The 22,862-nt window shown below is 41.1% G+C and overlaps 1 protein-coding gene and 1 long non-coding RNA gene across 2 annotated transcripts in view; both read right to left on the bottom strand.

Moving 5' to 3' along the window:
* Positions 1-1,505: 1,505 nt before the first annotated feature.
* On the bottom strand, positions 1,506-9,234 carry LOC119420688. The gene is made up of 3 exons (XR_005187314.1): positions 9,177-9,234; positions 2,862-2,956; positions 1,506-1,587 (listed from the first exon to the last, which is right to left on the bottom strand). It is a non-coding gene; the product is annotated as an uncharacterized LOC119420688 (long non-coding RNA).
* A 1,401-nt stretch (positions 9,235-10,635) lies between these two features.
* Positions 10,636-22,862, bottom strand: part of LOC119420310 (neuronal migration protein doublecortin-like) — a 37,395-nt gene continuing 25,168 nt past the window's right edge. The window contains exons 3-4 of the mRNA XM_037687698.1: positions 20,740-20,762; positions 10,636-10,752 (exon numbers count right to left, since the gene is read on the bottom strand). Of these exons, the coding sequence (XP_037543626.1) occupies positions 10,636-10,752; positions 20,740-20,762 (140 nt within the window). The remainder of the gene's footprint in view (positions 10,753-20,739; positions 20,763-22,862) is intronic.

The following is a 22,862-nucleotide window of genomic DNA, read 5'->3' as shown; positions in this document are numbered from 1 at the left end:
CTTTCTTCGGAATATTCCTCAACTCAAGATTATAAACTTCTCCCGTTTCTGTGATTCTTGGTCAAAAAACGGACTTTGGCTTTGAGATTTCTCACCACAGCTTTGACCTTTTTCTCTGCAGTTTCAAGATGGCTCACCATGACTTTGACCTTCTCACCATGGCTTCAAGACTTCTCATTACAGCTTTGGCCCTTCTCACCATAGCCTCAAGACTTCTTACCACAACTTTGAACCTTCTCACCGCAGCTTTGACCATTCTCACTATGGTTTTGAAACTTCTCACCGCAGCGTTGGCCCTTCTCACCACAGTTTTGCAACAACTCACTAAGGCTTTGACTCTTCTCACCTCAAGTTGCAGTCATATGCTTAATAATCTGAAAAAATGGAAGGACGATGAACTGGTAATGAACAACAGCTTCAAGACTTCTCGCTACAGCTTTGCGACTTCTCACCTCAAGGTGCAGTCATTTCCTTATTATTAGGAACATATGGGAGGAAACTGGCCAAACTGGGAGTTGTTTGAACTCAATAAAACTTCATGTTTGTTGATTCTTTACAAAGGGTCCATTGGCTTTTCCTTTGGTTGTTTTTATTTACCTCTAGATCCTTGAATTCCACTTTTTTTTTTAATGACAAACGTTTTATGACAAGTCATCAACATCATGCACTGCAGTTTGTGAAAACACACCAAGAGAGTATGAACCATGTCTACGTAGAGGGTCAAAACATAAGAAAATGTCCCCAGAAAGACGTGTAGTGTGCTTTGCTTTTACATAATTTCCTTCAACCTGATTGGTCAATTTGAACTGTGCTTATTTCCAATATGTGGATTTAAAACCATCCATGGTTATAAAAGTCAATATGGATGATGTTATGAACAACTGCATCCTACACACTTTTACTGGCAGAACTGGCTTTGGACTTTTATTTTATTTTGACCATACCCTGTACCATATGGAGTAAATGTTAGGCATTATAGAGATTGTGGAAGTACAGCAATGGACACTGGACAGAGAGGGTTGTGGTAGATGGCTATACATAGTATTTACAGTGGGTTAAAAAGACTCAAAGACTTCCCCTGACAACAAACCATTACCTTTCACATCTTTGACAGGCGAAAAGACAGAAGGACATGGAGGAACATCACAAATATGATAAGTGATAGAAAAATCGTCTAAAACAGCTCAAAAATATCCATTTGCTGCTTGAAATTTGTGAAAAATTAAAGTCAAGAGTGCAAAACTTTTCTAAAAAAGGGGGATTTATTTTTTTTAACACCATATTTTCGATGAGTGGCCATCCTCCTGCATATAAACGTGAATAGTATTGAGTGGACTGTTAAAGATGTGATCAAAACAGAATTTTAAAAAAGCTGTTATTCTCAAGCAGCAAATGGTGGCCCAAGCTTTACAAACATAGAGACACAAAGAGTGGTTCGTTCTCCTCGACAGCTGGCACTGAGAGTGACGATGGAAAGCAGCGAAGGTAAAAAAAAAACTTCTGGTCGTAAAGGAGGCTGGCTGCAGTAGTCTACATCGATTCACCGAGAGAATCTTCATCCTCCAGGGATAAGGGCAGGTCAAGATCCTGAAAAACAAAAGTTATTGATAAATTTACCAGCAGGAGGAGATCATTAAAGGTTGGATTAACCCTGGAAGTCCCTTTAACTTTATGTCAGCTGGTGTTCCTTAGGGGCAAATTGGACCACTTTATTTAATTTCTTAAAAATGCCCTTTGTTAATATTTTTTCCACCAAAAAAAAAGGTCAATCTTTTACAGCTATCTCAGCCTAAAATAAAAAAATATGAAATTTAAGCATTATTTATTAACTTTTTTTTTATCTCCACTTTTCAATATTTTAATAATCAACAAAATATATTTTAAGGCAATATTTGTAGGGGAGGGGGAAAAAAAGGATTTTCCCATATTAGTACGCCCAAAGTTCCAGTCTGGAGTTTTGTGAAGACCCTCCAGCCCACCTTTCAGATCTGGTCAACAAAAACGAGGCCTTTTCTGGTCAAACTTACGTCAGTGTTTCCCCTAAAGGAGGACGTCTCGCTCTGTCAACAGAACCAAGCGCCCTGCCTACCGAACCCCCCACTCCCCTTTGACAACTGCCGGCACTGACGTAGCGCTAAGCTAGCGGCGCGCAATACAGACGCGCTAGCTTAAAGCTACAGAGTTAGCACCCTTCTCCCCGGTCGACAACTGTCTGCACAAACAACGCACAACACAGACGTCCACACTGCCCCCCCCCAACCCCCCCATTCGACAAAAATCTAATATCACAAAAGAGATGAGCGCCCTGCCAAGGCAAGGAACTGGGGAAACACTGTACATTGATCGCTCTGTGGGAAAACATGGAGGAGTTTTGTTTTAAATTATTATTATCATTTTATTTTTTTACTTTACCTGTGGTAGAATTTCTGATTTCTTTTATGCTTTTACTGACCCAGATGTACTAGCGAGCTGAAGGGGCACAGTGCACCCCCTAATGATGTCTAGCAATGGGGAAGTTAACGGGGGTAAGCTGGTCTGAGCCGTGGAATATCAGATTCTGCAGCCTGCATGCATGTGAAACAGCTTTTTAAAAAAATAATAAACATTTCTTGTGCAACTTAAAAGTGTGTTTTTGCTCTTTACATCCAAACTTCAACTATTTTGTTGGACAAGACGAGAGACGAAACTCGTATAACTTGTATGTTATATTTGAAAAAAATCTGACAAAATAGAAGTAGAAGGATTTTTAGGCTTTGTCAAAAAAATAAAAAGTTTATTGACCACACACACACAAAATAAATGCGTGGCTGATTTTTCCCCATAAGGTCTTCCAAGGATTAACGATAAGAATGGAGCAGTACCTTCGGTTTGTTGATGAGCCCTGGACTGGTGGGGCTGGAGGTGGGGGAATGTTTCATCGGGGTGGAGATCTGGCTGCTGGAGCCGGTCCCGTTGGCTAAGAGGACAAAAAGAAGGAGCGTTTAGGGAGGGAAAGAAGTGAAGAGGACAATAAAACTGTGTTGCTCAGTTTGAAAAGTCAGTCCTGAGCGGCCGCCTCACTTGGCTGCAGCGTAAAGACTCGTCACGAGGACGACGAGTCTTCGGCTTTTTTCTTTCACTCGCTCTGCGTCCTGCCTGGTTGCTAAGGGTTCCCTCTCTGTGAGGAACATTGTGTTTGTGTTGAAGAGCAACATGAGGTGATGTAGCTGTGCTCGTCGAGTGGTTTAAAGCCGTTTTGTTTATTAGAGATAAACAAAAAGGAACTCTGAAGACTGTAAACCAGGTGGCTGGCATTAAGCTCAAGACAAACGAGTGTTAAATAAAGCTTCACGGTTACCCTGAAAGAAGCCAAACAGGCCGTTTCAACCCACTAAAACCTTCACTGCTCACCTACAAACTGATAAATCTCAAAGCGTCTGGAATCCTTAAGCTATACGGATTCAACAACAAGTCAAAAACATTGCAGGAGCAAACGCTGAGGAACCAAAGGAACATTTTAAAAGGACAAACCCAAAGAAAAGCACAAAATGTTTTGTCTTTAGATGTGAACATTTGGAAGATTTAACCCCAATAGTTTTATTAAAAAGCTCTGTTTAAATAAGTGAAGGACACTCCAGCCATTTTAGCTTTCAGAGGCTGGTTAAATCCTCTAAATGTCATATTTCTTCAGGTAAATACATTTCTATTTAATAATAATAATAATAACAATAAAAATTTTATTTAAAAAGCGCCTTTCATGACACCCAAGGACACTTTACAGTAAGAAAAAAGATCAACAGGAATAAATTATATAAAGAATATAAAATGCATACAGAATATAAAATACATACAGCAAAGTTAAGGATAAGCGAGTCTAAAGAGATGTGTTTTCAGAGCAGTCTTGAATATAGAAAGAGAGGTGGTGTTTCATGAGTCAGGAGGTAGAGAGTTCCAGAGATGAGGGGCAGAGCAGGTGAAGGCCCTGCTCCCCATGGTGGAGAGGCGGGCAGAGGGTACATGGAGGTGTAGTGAAGAGGAGGATCTGAGAGAGCGAGAGGGGATGGAGATGTGTAGGAGGTCAGATAGGTACGGAGGGGCAAGGTTGTGGATAGCTTTGAAAGTGAGAAGAAGAATTTTGAAGACGATGTGTGATTTAACCGGGAGCCAGTGGAGCTGCTGCAGGACTGGAGCGATGTGGTTATAGGAGGAGGTTTGAGTGATGACACGGGCAGCTGAGTTCTGGACCAATTGCAGCTTCTGGAGAGATTTGTTGGGGAGGCCATAAAGAAGGGAGTTGCAGTAGTCAATCCGAGAAGTCACAAGACTGTGAACAAGGATGGCTGTGGAGCGGGGTGTGAGAGAAGGGCGGAGACGGTTAATATTTCAGAGATGGAAATAGGCAGACTGAGTGACGTTGTTGATGTGTGAAGTGAAGGAGAGAGTGGTGTCGAGGATGACACCAAGACTCTTGACCTGAGGCGAGGGGGATAGCAGGGAGTTGTTAAGGGGGATGAGAAGATTTTCTGATTTTGAAAGAGAGTTTTTGGTACCGACAAGAATGATTTCTGTTTTGTTACTGTTTAGTTGTAGGAAATTGTTAGAAAAACAGTGATTTAGCTCATTGAGACAGTCGGTGAGGATGGAGGGTGGGTGGGTGGAGTTTGGTTTTGTTGACAAGTAGAGCTGTGTGTCATCAGCATAACAGTGAAAATGGACACCAAATTTACGGAAGATGTGACCTAGAGGAAGGAGGTAAATGATGAAGAGGAGGGGGCCCGAGGACAGAGCCTTGGGGGACACTTGTGGAGACGGGGGAAGACTGGGAACGAAAGGATTTGAGCTGAATGAATTGAGTGCTGTCAGAGAGGTAAGATTTGAACCAGTTTAACGGAGTACCTGAGATGCCAATGGAGGTTAGTCTGTTGAGGAGGATAAAGTAAAATGAGTAAAAGCACTACTTAGATATTGTTTGTGAAGACCATTTTTGCAGATTCATGCTGTGTGTTTGGACAGATAAATACATGTACTTGTCAGACAAAAACGTATAAATGTATTTATCTTAATTATGGTTTAATCCTCAATTTGTTCAACAGAAAAGTCAAGTAAACTGATAAAATCAAGAGGATGTTGTTTTCGAGCAGAAAGTTGGTACCAGCAGTTCTTCCTCCTATCTCATCCATGTATGGTGTTCCTATAGAGTTTGTGGATACAAATACGTGGGAATTTTAATAGATGCACATCTCTCTTTTTTAAGCCACATATTGAAAACCTGTTAAAGAAACTGAAGTTGAAACTGGGTTTCTTTTTCAGAATCCGATCTTGTTTAACTCTGAATACCAGCAAACACCTTCTAGTTGCTACTTTCTTACCAGTCATTGATTATGGTGACATTTGCATGAATGCCCCTGCCAGCTGCTAGCAGATGTTGGATGCTGTCTACCATGGTGAGCTAAGATTCATAACTGGTTGTAACTACTGTACCCATCACTGCCCCCTGTACTCCTTGGTCAGTTGGTCATCATTATCTACACGTAGGCTCTCACACCGGTTCATTTTCATCTATAAATCACTCCTTGGTCTGCTGCCTTCTTTTATACCAGTATCCTCCCACTTGTCACGTCGTCAGTGCAGTTACAGCGTGCGCTCTCAGACCATCATTACCTGCAGCGTTCCGTCAGTGTGGACTGAACTAGAAAAAAGGCCTTTTCCTACTCAGCTCCTGTAACCAGGAACACCTTGTAACTGGAACTGAAGTTGTCCACCTTAATTTCTTTAGGAGATTTTAAACATTTGATGAGGTCAATAGAAAAATCGGAGCAAATATGTTCCTGTTTTTAGTATTTTACCTTGTTTTGTATGACACTTTGATTTGACTGTACTACACTTTCATTTTATTTTTAAATGCTTTTTGTTGAATTATTGTTGTCTACGTTATGTGTTGTCTGTCTAAGACACGTCTCTCCTGAAAATGAGTCGTGACTCAATGAGACTATCTGTATAAATAAAGGTTAAATAATTTTTTTAAAAATAAACGTCCCTTCTCCGCATTATAACCCCTCACCTCCCTCCTGACCCGCAGGGTTCTGCTGAGCTGCTTAAAGCCCAAATGGTGTCCCCCCTCTTCATGTTGGCTGACCATCTGCTGCCTTCAAAACCAGGCGTACCACCATTCAGAGATAAAAAAAAAAATATTTAAGACTGCAGCAGACCCCCAAACTGGTCGTTACGAACACCTGTTGTAGACACTCAGCTTAGAGAGAAAGACTTAAATTCTAAACTTTTTATTTTTTTTTACCAAACTGAATTTAATTTATGTTTATTGTGAACTCAGTCCTGTTATGTCTAGTGTCCTGGTCTAACATCCTTTTTTGGTGAATATCTGTGCATTTTTTTTTAGCTAAATAAAATCATTATAACATGTAGATACGGAACTGTTTGTATTATAAATGCTGACAAAAAATAAAGCATTATCCAGCAGCTGAGTCCCAGTGGCTCCACGGCCTGGTGGTTTTTATTAAATGTTAAACAGATAAATAGCTGAGAGCTGTTCCTGGGCTCTTTGTTTACTTTTCATGATTTATTCATGCGTTGGGAAGAGCAGCTTTAGCATCAATATACTGAACCTATATTTTGTTGCTTATAAACAAAACCTGAATTTCACCCTGAGCTGACTGTGCATCAAATATGTCGGATATGAAAAATAAACTTCAAAACATGTCAAAAAGGAATGATTTCTCTTCGGATGTAGATCTTGCATCTATTATTGATCCATTAGCATCCTCCACAATAAAGGTCAAAGGTGAGTTGCATCTCAGTCATATTTAATGCAGTTTTTTTGTTCATGTACAGCTCTGTAGGTGGTCTGGTTTCTAAAGTATCTCCCACTACAAGCACATATTGGCCTTAAAATGTTATTTCTCTTTTCACGTGTCACAAAGATCAAGTTTTAGTAGAAAACTCCTAACTACTTAAAAATGTGTTTGTTACATTTTTCACTTAAGGATTATTTTACAGACATAATGCATTCTGGGTCAGTGACGTACTTCGGTTGTAGTGGAGACTAAAACACAAGGAGTCAAGGCAAAAAAGTTATAACGTGGCAATAAAGTCATATTTTTGTATAAGTCTTTATGCACAATATATGTATCGAAATGATCAAATTTGATCAAATTGTGATGTTTAATTTATTAACTCTGGAGCTAATGCCATATATATATATATATATAAACTCTGTATTGAACGCTATTAGCTCTGGAGATAATGCCATATCAGGGCTTAATGTGAGACAGATCCTGCCTGAACAGGATCCGGGAACGCTCTTATTTTGACAGGGCGTTTTCCGGTAAGCGTTTGCTTGGATCCAGTAACTCTCAGGCTTATTAATAATAAAGTTATGAACAAATATGACTGCCTTGAACGAATAATACTTATATTGGATATGTAAACTGAAAACAAGTGCATAAACACTCATTTTAAACACAACAACCGAGCTTCTTAATATCACATACAAGCTGCCTCTTCAAGTAGCATTTCTGCCTCTACTCTTAAAAATATCTTCACCCCTAAAAGAGTGGTGGGGGTGAGTGCCGAACAAGCTAACCAGGCAGTAATACACAGGCAGGAGCCCACATGCAGCCAACATGAACAGATGGAGAAGGCGCCTGGAGGTTTCACATGTGGATTCGGACATTGAATTCAGAGGAGAAGAGTCAGCTCGGAACCGTCAGTAAAGTGTGGGGGTCGGGGTGGGGTAGGATGCTTGACAGAAGCGGAGTGCTTACAAATGTAGGTAAACGCAGCTGTTTAACAACACGTTAAATTATATCAAAATGCAGGAAATCACATCTAGTTTACTCTAAATTTTCTGGGGGAGGAACCCCACCCCCACAAGCTGGCCTGCCCACTATTTGCTTTCCAGCATCGATTGGTTTACAAATTAAGCCCTGTGTCATATATATTAGCTCTAGAGCCAAAATCAGTTATATTAGCTCTGGAGCTAACATCAGAAATTAGCTCTGGAGCTATCAGATATATTAGCTCTAGAGCAGGGATGCCCAATGTGGGGCCCGCGGGCCAAAGTTGGCCCGCCAAGCTGTCCTCGTTGCTATATTATGAATAAATGTTGAATAAATGACAACAGTCTCAAACGGGACAGTAAAATCTATCATTTTTTTGCACAAGTCACACCACTTGTCAATCAATCCAGTAGGCACGTCAGCAACTGACTAGTGAGCAACCTCAGTTTGTCCTGAAGTGAACGTCCCTTACCTGTAGAGCTGCAGCGGTGTTGCACTAAGAATGCTTTGCAGTCAGAGATTTCAATAATAACAGAGTTTACATGTTTTGTTTCATGTTAATCTAGTGTAATAAACCTTTGTAAAATACACCAAAATGCAGGAAATGGCATCTACTTTAATCAAAATTCTCTGGGTGAGGACCCCCAGACCCCACCACCACCACCAACGTAGCCTGTTCTTTTGTTGTGATTTGGCGCTATATAAATAAACTGAATTGAATTGAATTATACAGAATGGAAGGATAAATAACTGTATAACAAATAAATGGACTATACTTAAAGAAGTATTTGCATTTCATACATTATATTATTGCATTTGGCCCGCAGCCCTCTGATAGATTTTAAATTTGGCACTCACAGAGAAAAAGTTTGGGCATCCCTGCTCTGGAGCTAAAGTCAGTTATATTAAGTTTAGAGCTAAAGTCAGTTATATTAAGTTTAGAGCTAAAGTCAGTTATATTAGCTCTGGAGCTAAAGTCAGAAATTAGCTCTGGAGCGTATACATTAGCTCCAAAGCTAATTTCGGATATACTAGCTCCGGAACTAACGCCATATATTATTTCCGAGGCTAAAGTAATATATATTAGTTCTGGAGTTAACGTTAACGGCACAATAATGACCAAAATTTACATTCAAGCTGAATGGAGCTCACATCGAAACAACCTGTCTACTTCATTTACCCAGAATGCACTGCAACATAAATAAAATGGTGATGTCCATGTGTCATTAATTTAAAAAATAAAAAACTCAACAGCCTGCAGAATGTTTACTGTCTTGTTCTTAAAGCTGAAGTGATGGGTCTATTGTTCCAACTAGTCGGAGATCCTTTTAACCAGGTGTGGTCGGAGTCAATCAGCTGAACAGGAAGGCTTGCAGTGTGGAGGACATTCTAGTTACTCACTCGACTCAGGAGACTTGCTGCGCCTGATCGGACCGGGACTCTTTGCCAAACCGCACTGGGCTTTAGAACCCTTCATCAGCCTGCATTCTGTGGGACAGAAGCAGAGAGGAAGTAGACCATCACAACTCGTTTCTAGCGAGACAGACACACACAGCGGGCTGCGTTTCATTGTGTAGCCCAGATCAAAACGTCTGATCAAACAGCAGACTGTGTTTTTTTTTTTGTTGTCATTCTGGGTCAGTGTATTAATGAGAGTAGACAGACTCCAGACACCGCCGCTCCTCCCTTCTCCCTCCTGTTTCTACTCTCTTTCCTTCCCCTCCTCTCTCCCACCCTTTGATGCTAATTATACTATCTGTCGTCCCTCCGTCTCCTGGGATCGCACCATACCCATCTTCTGTCTCTCTTAACCTTCACACACTGCTGCACACAGACGCAAATTCATGTGCTATTGTTTTCCAAGTGTGCCAACTCTGGACCTTTGACAGTGCAGACTGACAGGCTGTTTGGTCTGCTCAGAGATTGTCAGTCAGGATCCTGCATGTTGCACACGAGCTCTTCCCCCCAACCCATAGTTTAGTATTTAACGTAAAAAGGGACAGACATCAGTTTGGGAGAAAAATGCACGGAACAAAGGAAAATATCTTTATTATGCATCTGATTTCTAGGTTTTTACAGAGGAATGTCAAGCTTTTTCCTGTATCTTTGTGGGGAGGGTTGGGCGCTTGTTTTCCCCTCCAGATTGATAAGCTGTAGGTACACAGCTGACCTAATATTATGTCCATGGAATGCATTTCCCTCCCCAGCTCCACCGAGGCTGACTGATGCTCGGGACTCATTTCATCTGGAGCTGGCCCGCGGTTAGAGACAAAATGAAACAATTTAGCTCGGGTCCACAGGGGAGTGTGCAGAACGGGAAAGGACACGATCATTATGAAGTCAGGAGAAGCTCCGTGGAAAGAGAAAGGACGGAGGAAGCATCCTGTTAGATTAAAACGCTGCATGTTTGGAGGAGAGGACGTTATATGGGGCTGGACTGATAAAAATAAGATTTTCATGTCTGCAGTGAGCAGAGATCCTGATTTTTTTTTTTTTTTTTACATTTTCTCTCCTTGATTTCTCCGCAGTATCAGCACCAGCAGATCAGCTGGCCTAAACCTGTCACCGGACAGATTAATGGCTCTTCAGCCTCAGCCTTTTTCTGTCCCTGCTGCCAGCTGCTGATAACAGACCACTTTAACTCCGTCTCTCGCAGCCTCTTTGCCAGCGTCCTGCATGCAGAGCTCATTTTTCCTTTTCACCTGACATTGTGAGATAATGTGAGAAAAGCAGTGTTTTTTTTAAACATTCTGATGGTTTACTTTTTTTTTTTTTTGGCTAACACCAGCTCTAGGAGCTGCACAGTAATTGTTAGGACACCAAGTTAACTTGTTAAATCATGAACATGAAACATTGAACGTTACATTAACACACCGTTCTCGTCCAGTGAGAAGTCATCCTGAGCGTAGCGGAATTTCTCCGGTCCGCACGCAATGAAGACGTCATCATCGCCAAAAAAATCTTGAAGGCAGGTAACCTTTGGAGGAAGAGCACAGAATGTTAAAGGGTTCAAGACTCTGGACTCAGCACGTTCAATGATACAAACATCGATGTCCCCCGTCGCTGAGAGGTTTGAATTGTGAATGTTTGTAGCTTTGGACAACCAGGCACAATGGCGGAGCCAGTGGGTGACCATTGGTGGCCATGGCCATCATAGCTTGATCTTCGGCCACCTCACAAACCACCCCAATCGTTTGAAAAAAACTATACTTTTCAGCAACAACCCCATGATTATAACAGTAATACTACTATCTGCAACATTTAACACACACCAGCTTATATGTCAGCTTTTATTTGGCATCTGCTGTAAGACAACTGCTGAGAATAGTAACATTTGATACAAATTGATGTGAAAATGTATTTTTCAGTAGCAAGCCAAGTGAGCTGAGGACGCTTGAAGTGTTGCTTTTCATTAAATTACTATACGGTGTGATTAAAAATAAACTCTTTTGCAGGAAGTCTTGTTCATAACAAAGCGTTTAGCAGTTTCAACCATATAAACGTTATTACTTTACCATTTCTATACACTTTATCAATACCACTGTATGACAATCAATAACACCGTATTATTCAACCCATTGTGCTCACCATTTAACATTATTAATTTATACCTCTCATTAAAGCCTTTAACAATTTTCACCTCCTTTTCTTATTTTTATTACCAGATACTAACACTATATATCAAAAATATATTAGCATCCCCATATTAATGTGTGATATATTGATACTATAGTGGCGCGCATTCACACTAAAAGTTAATCAGACTGTTTATATTAATAGACCAAATTGAAGCCAGCAGGACCCGGTTTACGTGAGCTGCCATTTTGTATTTTTGGCAGGGGTGGAGAAAGCACGCAAACACTGCACTTAAGTAAAAGTACAAATAAACAGACAAAAATGTACTCTAGTAAAAGTAGAAGTACCACATTAACATTTTTACTTAAGTAAAAGTAAATAAGTACTTACTTTTAAAAATGCTTAAAGTATTAAAAGTATTTGCTGAATGTACTACCTAATGCAATGGTCTACAGTATCATTAAGCGTGTCCAACGTATGTATATTTTCTGTAATACATTAATAGTATTGTGTCATTTTAATGAACAATGCTGCAGATAATACATGTTTTTATTGTGTTTACTCTGTGACACAGTTCACACTTGGACTTGTGATTCTCTGCATCAGAATTTCAGGGATGAGTTAAATGTCATTAAGCAAAGAATGACCATACCTTTGATTTTGCTTTGTGTTAAATAAAAATTTTCAACGTGTTATTTTAACTGCAGTAAACACATTTAAGTAAAAGTTGTCTGCCTGAAAAAATTAGCATTAGACCTAACAAAGGAACAGACACTGATCAGTACAACTCCAGTTTGTCATCAACTCTAGTTAAAATACTGTCTAGTTAACCTTGTAATGGGTCAATATTGAACAATATTTTAACTTTCTGACACCATTTTTAAAACTTGGACCTGAGTGTCGAGACATTTGGAGACATCTCTTGTCTCCTAACATCCCATGAACTGACACATTTTAATATTGCAGCAAGATTTTCTTGTTCAACTTCAGAAGAAGTTGGTTTTCAAAGTTTTTTTGTCCAGTCTGGCTCTTTTGGGAGAAAATCTGTCCTGCTGTACTGAACTGTCTTTCAATTATTTTTCAATAGTCTTTCAATAAGGCCATGGGTGGCACATATCTTCTGGTTGACTCTCTGAGGTGGAATCCATTTTGGATGTGTTAGAGGTGCTGTGGGTGCTCCCAGTTCAGTGACGTGTATATACTAGAATATAAGTCATTGGTCCAGCTCTTTTAGAAGGCGGGTTTAACGTTACCTGCCCACTTTGCAGTGATTCAATGGACCAACTCCCCTCTCACCATTGGTTGCTTTCAAATTAACGAACAAATAAAAAAAAACGCAACGTGAATGTAACTTGTAACGACACGCATTATAGAAATGTAGTGTAGTAGAAAGTACAGATACTTAATGTAAAATGTAGTGGAGTAAAAGTTGAAGGTATCCACATTTAACTCTACTCAGTACAGATGCATAAAAAATGTACTTAAGTATAGTAACAAAATACTTGTACCCACCACTGATTTTTGGAACCAGAGTCTGTGCAGTGGGAATGTGGAACTTTAAGCCCCGCCTCCTCTCCCACTCATAATCAGGGTGTCACACAAGAAATAACTAATTACAGGTAAACATGTTAGAAAAATGAATATTTCAGCAGCAGCAGGGTAAGTCCTACATGAATTAACACCTGAAAGAAAATACAGAATCTGTGGTTTGAATTTTTATTTTCTTTTATCAGGAGCAATGTCCTGCTGATTTACTTAAAGGATGACTTAAAATGTGTATGCATACCCATAAATGATGGTAGGAGCTAAAATGCTGAGTGATGACCATCAACTGGCAGCTTGCCTCTTCTGAAACATAAGGTGTTCAGATTTATTGGAGCTGCTGTTCTGCAAAGCAGCTCCACATTTTTTGGCTCTTGTAGTTTGATTCTTTCTCCACAGTCCAGACCCTCCTGTGGAGGAATCCATGATCTAAAACTCGCAGACTTCACTTTCAGGCAGGTTGTTGTACTTTACTTCCAACATGTCTTTACCTACTTCTCATGTAAACAAACACAAAAGCCCAAACGAAGCAGATAATGCTGCACCTTTACTGTAGCGTTTAAATGACTTAACTTCCTTCCCCTGGATCCATTCACTCAGCAGCTGTCCAACCAATACGGCCTACTAAGTGGACAGATGTCTTCGGGACACACCTCCTCCACCAGTCTCCATTATAAAACCCGACACGCCCGTTTAGAGCCGTTCGGTGTGAAAGCCGCTTCCATCCCAAGTCAGATTTCCTGTTTGCCTTTTCAAACCTGCTGGAATTCTGTCTTCTTGTATCACCGAGTTATAAACTCACATGTATTGCTTTACTAATGTAACCGAACCGCTGTGCTGGACTCTGGAGGGTTCACGGCCTGCGTTTGGAAGCGGGCCAGACTCGTCAAGATGCATCACGGTCCCCTTTGTGATGCACATCCAAACTATGAGCTGCTGCTGATAATTTGAGAACACTCCACCCCACCAGCTGCCGTGATGAATCCAGATCCTGCTAGACAAGCTAAAAGTGTGTGGTGGTGACTTGCTGGCGTGGCATCCCAACAGCTGTACGCAGACTATACAACCCCGCAAACCCCCCGGATACAGGCTGGTCCGATCTCTGTTGGGGGGCAAACATGTTTTGACTCCAGGGATCAGACGCTACCAAGGCCAGTTCTCAGGCTACACACTTGAGTTACTTTGTGCTTTCATTATTAGATTAGATACATACAACTACCAGGAAAGTCTGGTTTTCATAAGATGGAAACATTAATAGAGCTTCTTCCCCTGCAGAGCTGGAGGAGAGACAGAGAGGAGCTGGGAAGCTGCATGGAGGATAAAACGGCCATGTTTAATAGCATTAGGATCTGATCTGATTAAAAGGATTGAGTGTTTGTCTAACAGACTGCTACCTTAATCTCCATTAGCCAAATCGCTACTCAGAATTAGGATTGTGATCATCTCACACACAAGAGTTTGTCTCATAATCTCTTTAATCTCACGAATAATAAGGAATCCTACAAAAACATCAAAACAAAGAGGGTTTGGGCTTGACTGAGCATCTGCGTTGCTTCAAATCTAAACCTACTACTGTGTATATCTAAAAAAGACAAAAGTATGAATCCACAACTATTTATACAATCTGGAGTTTTGTTGTCCCAAGTTTCATGTCAAACTTAACAAGCGATGCACAGGTGGCCCTGTTGTTGAGGGATTTGAATAGTGAATGTTTGTGGTTTACCACGAGTGTTTTTCTGGACTGGAATGGAACCAGGAATGCAAGTAAACCTTAATGTTTTAAGATATTCTAGAGAATGGGAGTTACACTGTGGAGAAGAACAGAGGAAGGCTTTTTTTGCTTGCTTATCTGAGGCAACGCAGAGCGACAGATCCTGGTGAGAGGAGGGAGCAATTTTATCCACCACCAGGTGCAATGGTGGAGCCAGTGGGTGGAAAAAGGTGGCCTCGGGCCCCATAAAATAATCTTCGGCCACCCCAGTCATTTGAGAAAATTATAGTTTCCTCAAATGACTGGGGTGGGGGGGGGCTGATTTACATATATAAAATATGGTGGTCATCTTGGCAACCTAATGTTTGAAAATACCCCATCTTAGGTTGTTTTCACACCTGATGGTCCGGTAGACTTGGTTCGATTGGGGACCAAAGCTCAGAACATTTGTTTACTTGTCAGCTGGTGCAGTTCAAATTCACATTGCACTGAGTCAATCGAGCCAACCTGTCCCCCACCCCCGTGGTGGTGCTGCACCAAGAAGTACTGAAGGAAACGACACGAAAATCTCTGAAGAAGACATTTGTGGCGTCAAATTTTAGTGGTTTTAGGATTTCCATTTTGTCTGTGGCTCATGTGCCAAACAAACATTTTTCAACAATGGACTCAGCATGAGCGGAAGATGAGGCAGAATACCGTGGAAAATGTTGTTTGTCGCACAACGTGGCTGACGGCTTCGTATGAGGTAAGAGAAATGCATGTTTGTTTTGGTTGTATTTACCCATAATGCCCTGCGCTGTAGTCCACTTCCTGCATTTGGAACGGTCTCCAGTCCGCTTGCATTCACAGTGCATTCGAACCGCATCCCAGTTCAAGTCAACTGAACCGAGACCTAGGTATTGAGGCGGAGCAGAGTTCGCTGTTTTGGTCCTCATCAGAGTTCGATTGCGCATCAACACCTCCCCAAACGAACCGGACTTTCAAGGCAAATGGACTAGAGTTCGATTAAAGCGGACTAAACAGGACTGGTGTGAATGCACCCTAAAGCTTGGATGTAGTTGCACACCAAAATGGAAGTTGATAGCTCACAGGATGGACAGAGGGTATTTCCAAGTCCCCTCTTCACCCCATGACAGGGGTCAAAAAGAAACTCCAAAATGATCCATCTTGTGGTTCGTGAGATATTATGCTAACAGGCAGACAGGGTTGACTGCAGAAATTAATTTGCCAAAGTTCTAAACAAAAAACTTATTTGACGTGTTTGCACTCAGAGTATGTTGGGGCTGTGTTTCTTTTCAGCAGCTTTTAATACATTATGCAGACATTAGAGCTAAGGTACCCACTTGTTCATGTCTTAACAGAAAACTGGCCCTGTCTCTTCATGCCCACCTTTAATCTGTGCCTCACCAGCTGTCAGGGTGATGAAATTTCTACATGCCACACCATCTAGTGATGATGCATGTATGAAGTATCTTGTGCAGATCAGAAGTTATGGACAGGACAAAAGGTTACAGACGGGTGTATAAAAGCCAGTGGGTCACATATTAGAGCAGTCTCCACATAAATTTAAGCACAAACCTAGAAGTTCAAGCCAACGTGCAGTCCAGCAGGACAATAAATGCACCTTTTTGTCCATAAAATGAGAAACCTCAGCCACTGTATTGTATTATTGTATGCTTTCAACCAACTTGTTTCCTACAGACAGCTGGCTCGTACTTTAACACATCCTTTGAAATGTGCACTGAACACAAACTAATGATGAAATTTATGGGCTGAAATCCATTTCATGTTTAAATGGATATTCAAATCAATAAACTTTGCAGAAGTGAAGTGATTCAATGTTGCAAAACCAACATTTGATTGATGTACGTCTCGCTTCACTGAGTCAGCATGCCATTAATCCATTAAATTGATTTATATTTATCTGTTGTGGAGTGATAGAAACCAGACAGTTCTGCTTCTGCTCAACTCTAAATCTAATACTACAGTTAAACACACTGATGTCCCCCGTCACTGAGGGATTTGAATAGTGAATGTTTGTAGTTTTAGAGATGAGTGTTTTTCTGGACTGGAATTGAACAGAGAATAAAGTAAACCTTAATGTTTTTGGTGCAAGATGTTCAAGCAGGTAGGAGTTACACTGTGGAGAAGAACAGAGGGACTTTTTTTTTTTACTTGTCTGAGGCAGCGCAGAGTGATGGATCCTGGTGAGTGGAGGGAGACATTTTTTGTCTACTACCAGGTACAATGTTGGAGCCAGGGCGTGGCCATTGGTGGCCTTGGCCACCATAGATTAATCTTTGGCCACCCCAGTCATTTGAGGAAACTTGTCCTTTTGGTTGCTAGTTTGTTGTGATTGTTTTGATTTGTAAAAAAAAAAAAAGGAGAAACTTACATTTGTATACCTATGCCTATTTTATGACTGTCTATTGTTGTCAATGTTACTCACTGTTGTCATCTTTCTTTGTTAAAATCAGGTCTCTCTTGTAAATGAGTCCCCGAGGCTCAATGGGATTAACCTGTCTAAATAAAGGTTGAATGAATTAATGAATATAAAGTTTATATTGCTTAATAGTATAGTTTCCTCAAATGAATGGGGTGGCTGGTTTACATATATATGATGGTGGCCATCTTGGATTTTGACTTGGCAACCCATGTTTTGATAAAGACCTTTCTTACGCCTATGCAGCCACACACCAAAATGAAAGCTGGTACCTCATTTAAGGCAGAACGGTGGTACACTTACCATACCATACCATACCATATCATACTATTTTATTTATAGAGCACTTAAAACAGCTACAAGGCCAACCAAAGTGCTGTACAGAGAGAACAACAGACAACACACGAAGCAATATACAAAATGAAGTAAATCAAAAATATAGACATAAAATTGATGCAGATAATAAATATGACGAAAAACCAGTGTGGAGCGTACAGGTTCAAAACACAGATCCTCTGGTGTTGAAAGCTACTGAATAGTAGTGAGTTTTTAAACGGGATTTGAAAACCGAGAGGGAGGGGGCCAGTCTGACAAGCAGAGGTAACTCATTCCAAAGTCTTGGTCCTGCTACAGAAAAGGCCCTGTCACCTCCCTTGGTAAAGCTGATGCCCCTCAGCAAGAAGGTCGCCGGATCTAATCCTGGGTGGAGTTTGCATGTTCTTGCCGTGCATGCGTGGGTTTTCTCCAGGAACTCCAGTTTCCTCCCACAGACCAAACATGCATGTTAGATTGATTGGTAACTCTAAATTGTCTCTAGGTGTGAGTGAGAGAGTGAATGGTTTGCTGTCTAGTTTGTCTCTATGTGTCCCTGTGATGGACTGGAGACCTGTCCAGGGTGTCCCCCGTCTCTCGCACAGTGATGGCTGGACTTGGGCACAGTGACCTCTGTGACCCAAAAATGAACATGCGGATAAAGATGATGGATGGATGGATGGAACCTCATTTATTTTGCTGTTATGCTCGCAAAATTCACAAACAGACTGATGGAGGGTACAATATGTCCAATTCTTCCTTTTGGCTCCGTGACAAGGGACAAAAAAATCCTGAAGTCCTACAGTTTATGGAAAATCAGCAGTGTTTTATACTCCTGATAGGTTGCAGATCCGAGTTTCAACTAAAAACGTTGCCTTTTGGAGCCCGAGCTTGGATGAAAGAAACTAGATGGAAAAGGTTGAGCAGGAGGCTGTTAAATGAAGCTTTTTGCAGTCCATTAGGGAAAACACCCACACAGACTCAAATCGATACGAGAGGAATATTTCACCAAATCATGAGCAAAATTTCATTCTGTCCAGTTGTTACAGACATGTATAAATGTGTAAAACAAAAATTCTGCTTTTGTCTTTGTTTGGAGCAACAAGCTCCCTTCAAAGACAGAAAATAAACTGGTAGGAGAGGCAGAATTCATTTCCTTTAAGGAATGCTAGGAATTAAATTAAATTGGAGTATCTGTGACTTTTGTTCGACTCCAAAGGAGATTTCTGCTCCATCAGTCTGACCTCTATTTGACCTCTGGGCAACAGCAGGGCGTTTGTCTTATTGTAAGTGTCTCAGGTGCATTTGGAGCCCAGATGAGGCGATCTGGGCGTAAAATCTGCACAGTCATGGGGGAGCAGCTGGTGCCTGCTTTAACATCCCCCTACCACCAGACTCCCACTCTAAAGAGACAGGCCTTCCATCTGGCTGACTGATGAGGCCTTCATCTTGATAATCTGCACCTCCTCCTCCTCATCCTCCCAGGTTACACTCACTTGTTGACGATCTTCATGCAGGAAGACTGAGCTGATTCAGACAGACTTCCATGTCTGAATCAGACGCTTCATCACTCGGACCACACCCCTCTGAGTCTGATCGTCAGCCTCTTTTTCTGTAGCGTCTGTGTCAGTGTGTGTGTGTGTGTGTGTGAGTAGGCAGTGGGTTCTTGACAGATAAGGGGGCAGGTAAGGCAGAGCAAAAAGCCCACTCAGCGTATTACAGCCATTGTGACAAACTGAATCCATCACAGCGGAGCTTATTGCCATGACAACCTCGTCTGCAGCGCGGTGAGAAGCAGGCAGACTGCAAACCCCCCGATAACAGAGAAAAGCAGCCTTTTCTTGCCTGTTAACACTCATATTTTAGACATACAAAGCCCTGAACGTGTCTCCTTTTCCCTGAATAATTTGCAGCTGCATTAATTCCATGCTGAAGGAAACCATCCACTTTGCTTCCTCTGTGGTTCTGCTCCAAAACTTATTTTTGTAAAGACATTCTTTTCATAGTCGTGTGGCTGCAGATCTATTGAGCAGCTTTGACAATTTTCACAAATGGTATTTGGATTAGCCCTCGATGAGATGAAAACCTCCCGTTTAAGTCCTTTTCAAGAGAACAAGACCTGGATCTTAAATGCAAAGTGCAGATCAGCCTCCATGCAGACACCTCCAGCAAAGACTAATGAATACAAAATGGCTTCCAGCAATTAGGTAAGTAGCCTTTAGAGGCAGAAAGAGCAGATTTGGCACTTTTTTTAAATAGACTCTGGGTACAATTACTCCCCATTGGTGAGAAAAAGAATGAAAAGCCTGACTCTAGTGGCCCCACCCATCCCTGATTAAACTGCAAAGCACCGGCATTCGAGAGGAAAATGGAGACGATTTGGTTCAGAACACCGGCAGAGAAAGGAGGGACGGATAAAAAGAGGAGCAACATACATGATGAGTGGCCATTTCACAAATCCAAAATCCTGCAGAACACACAAGTTAAAAGTCTGAAATGTTCCACCTTCAGTGAGGGAATTTATCCCGGTAACAAACATGACACGGTCTTTTTTTAAACACCAAAGGCTTGCATTGATAGTAAGCTCTCCCACCCACTACAGGATGTGGTTTCTGACGGACCGGTCCACACCAGCTGGGCTCTCTTTGTGCCTGGGATGTGGTCTCCTAGCAACCAGTAGCAGCAGCAGCGATCGCAGCGGAATGGGGAAGAGGAGGACCGGGATTCAGGGCGGGGCGAGCTCTGCATCAATCCCGCTTCTCTTCTGTGCCTCCACCACAGACGGAGGCAGCTGCAGAGCGCCGCTGCAGACAAAAGGCGCTGCCATTAAGAACCTGCAGCAAATTTCTCACATCTCTGCACATTTCTGCACGTCACTATGAGAAATCAACCGGGAGTAATTATGAAAGAATCCATAACGAGCTCGGACGACATCCGGATCGATACTTTCTGACTTCACTGAGTGGAACCACTTCATTAAAAATGCACGGTGTAGAAAGAATTACCACATGACAGTGATTATATTAAGAAAGACTTTTTGTAAAAGCAAAAAAAACCACATATGGTACATTATATGGCTGTCAAGAAACTAATGGCCCAGACATCCAAAGACATTGTATAACTTTTGACCTTCCCATTATAACTGGGTACAGAACGGGTACTGGACATTCAGAGACTATACCATAATACTGCACTCCTGGGAGAAAGCTTTAAAATCAAATTCAACTCCCATATATCACTTTAAAGTACCTCTCATTCTCCCAGACTCATGGGATTATGACTTTCAAATACCAAACTGAGGTCAAATAAAGGTGGCACAACACCTAAAGGATCTGCGTTCATGATAAATCTCACCATAGGAGAAAGATCAACAAAAGTACTTGTTCTGGATCCAACACTGGTCCTGGAACACACATAATCGCATGGGTCACATTTAAAACTGCAGAGACAAAAATATGAATTTGTTATGTGTATGTAGGTGTAAAATATAAATATTTTCTGTCAAAAACCTGCCTACTTCACAGAAATAGAAATAGATTTTGAATCCTTTTATTTTTCACATCCACTGTGTTCAACTCTTCCAGAGGGACTTCGATCCATCCACAGCCTTCCAGCCTGCTGGGTGTTTAGACAACCACCATGAAGTGCAAACATTGATAAAACATGTTTAGCTCAGAAGAGACACTGACAGAGACAATGACAAACTCAAGAGGATGATGTCCAAGCAGAGTTTAAACAGATGGTTGGATTGGTTTTGTACAGTTTGATAAACTTCTCTCATTCCGATGCTTTTTATTATTTTAGTTAAATTTATGGAGTTACCCAAGAGTTGACAGGTCAATAAATACATTGAACTGAAGGAAAAACTTTCTGGGACATTTTGGTTCTTTTCTTTCCCCGCAAATTTGACAAGCAAGGTCGTAATCGAAACAAAAATTTCAGGATGTTGTTGGGAGTTTTTGTTTTTCAATTTTTTTAGGTTTAGATGGAGACAATAACATGTAACCGGTGAAGATTACCAGGCATGCACGATGCAGCTGGATCAACAGAGAAGCTGTGTATCCACTCTAGATGCATCAGTTCATTACGTCTTCATACTAATAAAATCTGATCAGGTTGATTTTTTTTGATGAAGAGTCTGCAAGCAGGTTAAAATCTACAGGCTTCTATAAAGTTATGTTTGTGCACAAAAATGGATCTCTTTTAGAGTACAGCTCTTTTTTGGTGCAGTTACTGTCGCTAAGTAACATTGTTCTTTCATTGTAGAGGCATGCTATTTAAAAGGAGAACAGTTGCAGTGCCAGTATAAACAGGAACAAACACACTGTGCTTCAACAAAGCATCCTCATTTAACTTTTTTTTTTTTTTTTTTTTTGGAAAAATATCTGGTTTAAAAAAGAGCTGCCATGTTAGAGCTGCCAGAGTCTGCTAGGGATGTTCCACCTACTCCCCCAAACAAAGTCAGGGTTATAAGTTGCAAAATATAAAGAAATTACTGGTAAACATATTTGAAAACTGAATATTTAAACATACAATAGCAAAGTATGAACCATTTGAATTGTACGTGTAAATGTCTCATTCATCTATGTTACATTGATGTATTACTTATTCTGCATCCAGCCTACAGGGGGCACTTGTGCTGTTTTGGGTTCAACTTCAATGCCATGTTCCCGTGTCTACATATGTCAATGGTAAATGGACTGTATTTATATAACACCTTTCTTTCTTATCAAGACACTCAAAGTGCTTTACACTGCAATCTGTGTCCTCATTTACCCATTCATACAGCACTCTACTAGATCTGTACAAAGACTAAACAGTGCTTTATCACATTCATACACCCAATACACACAATGGGGCACACATCGGCGGCAATGACGGGTTCACTGTCTTGCCCAAGGACACTTCGGCATGTGACTGCTGGTGGAATCTAACCCCCCAACGCTTGCATTAGAGGACGACTGCTCTAACCACTCATCCACAGCTGCCCATTCATACAAGTTCTCTCCAGTTTTGACTTGTATTGTTGCCAATTCAAAAACGGGATTTTCAGTTTTCTTCAGATAATAGGTGCAGTGGGGATGTTTGGCAAGTAGGTCAAGAATGACCAGTGGGGAGGGGTGGGGGGTTAATAGGTGTGTAACAGTACGACTAAATCATTGTTCTAAAGCCTCTGATCCACAGGTCCTGGTCGGGTCAGGCCAAATTGGGCCTTATTAGGCCGGTACCGGTATGACCGCTTCATTTTCCATATCCACAGTGCCCCTGTATGCTTTCAGTACCGGTTCCAGTGGGCAGGTTCAAATTGAGGTCACACACCTCTCACCAGCTGGTGGCAGAGAGATGCTGAAACAGGTTTCAGTGAGAATTTATTTTGAAGTTTCTGGTAAATTAAAAAAAATACAGATTATTAAAATGATTGAATTAAACAAACACACACACATATATATATTCTTCTAATAAACTTTTAATGAACTTTAGTTCACCATTAACTCTCTGATGA

The sequence above is a fragment of the Nematolebias whitei genome, chromosome 14 (assembly GCF_014905685.2).
Source record: "Nematolebias whitei isolate Nwh7 chromosome 14, NemWhi1, whole genome shotgun sequence".
In the NCBI taxonomy this organism is placed as follows: Eukaryota; Metazoa; Chordata; class Actinopteri; order Cyprinodontiformes; family Rivulidae; genus Nematolebias; species Nematolebias whitei.
Note: the sequence above shows the minus strand (reverse complement) of the source record. Positions and strands in the feature narration are given on the sequence as shown.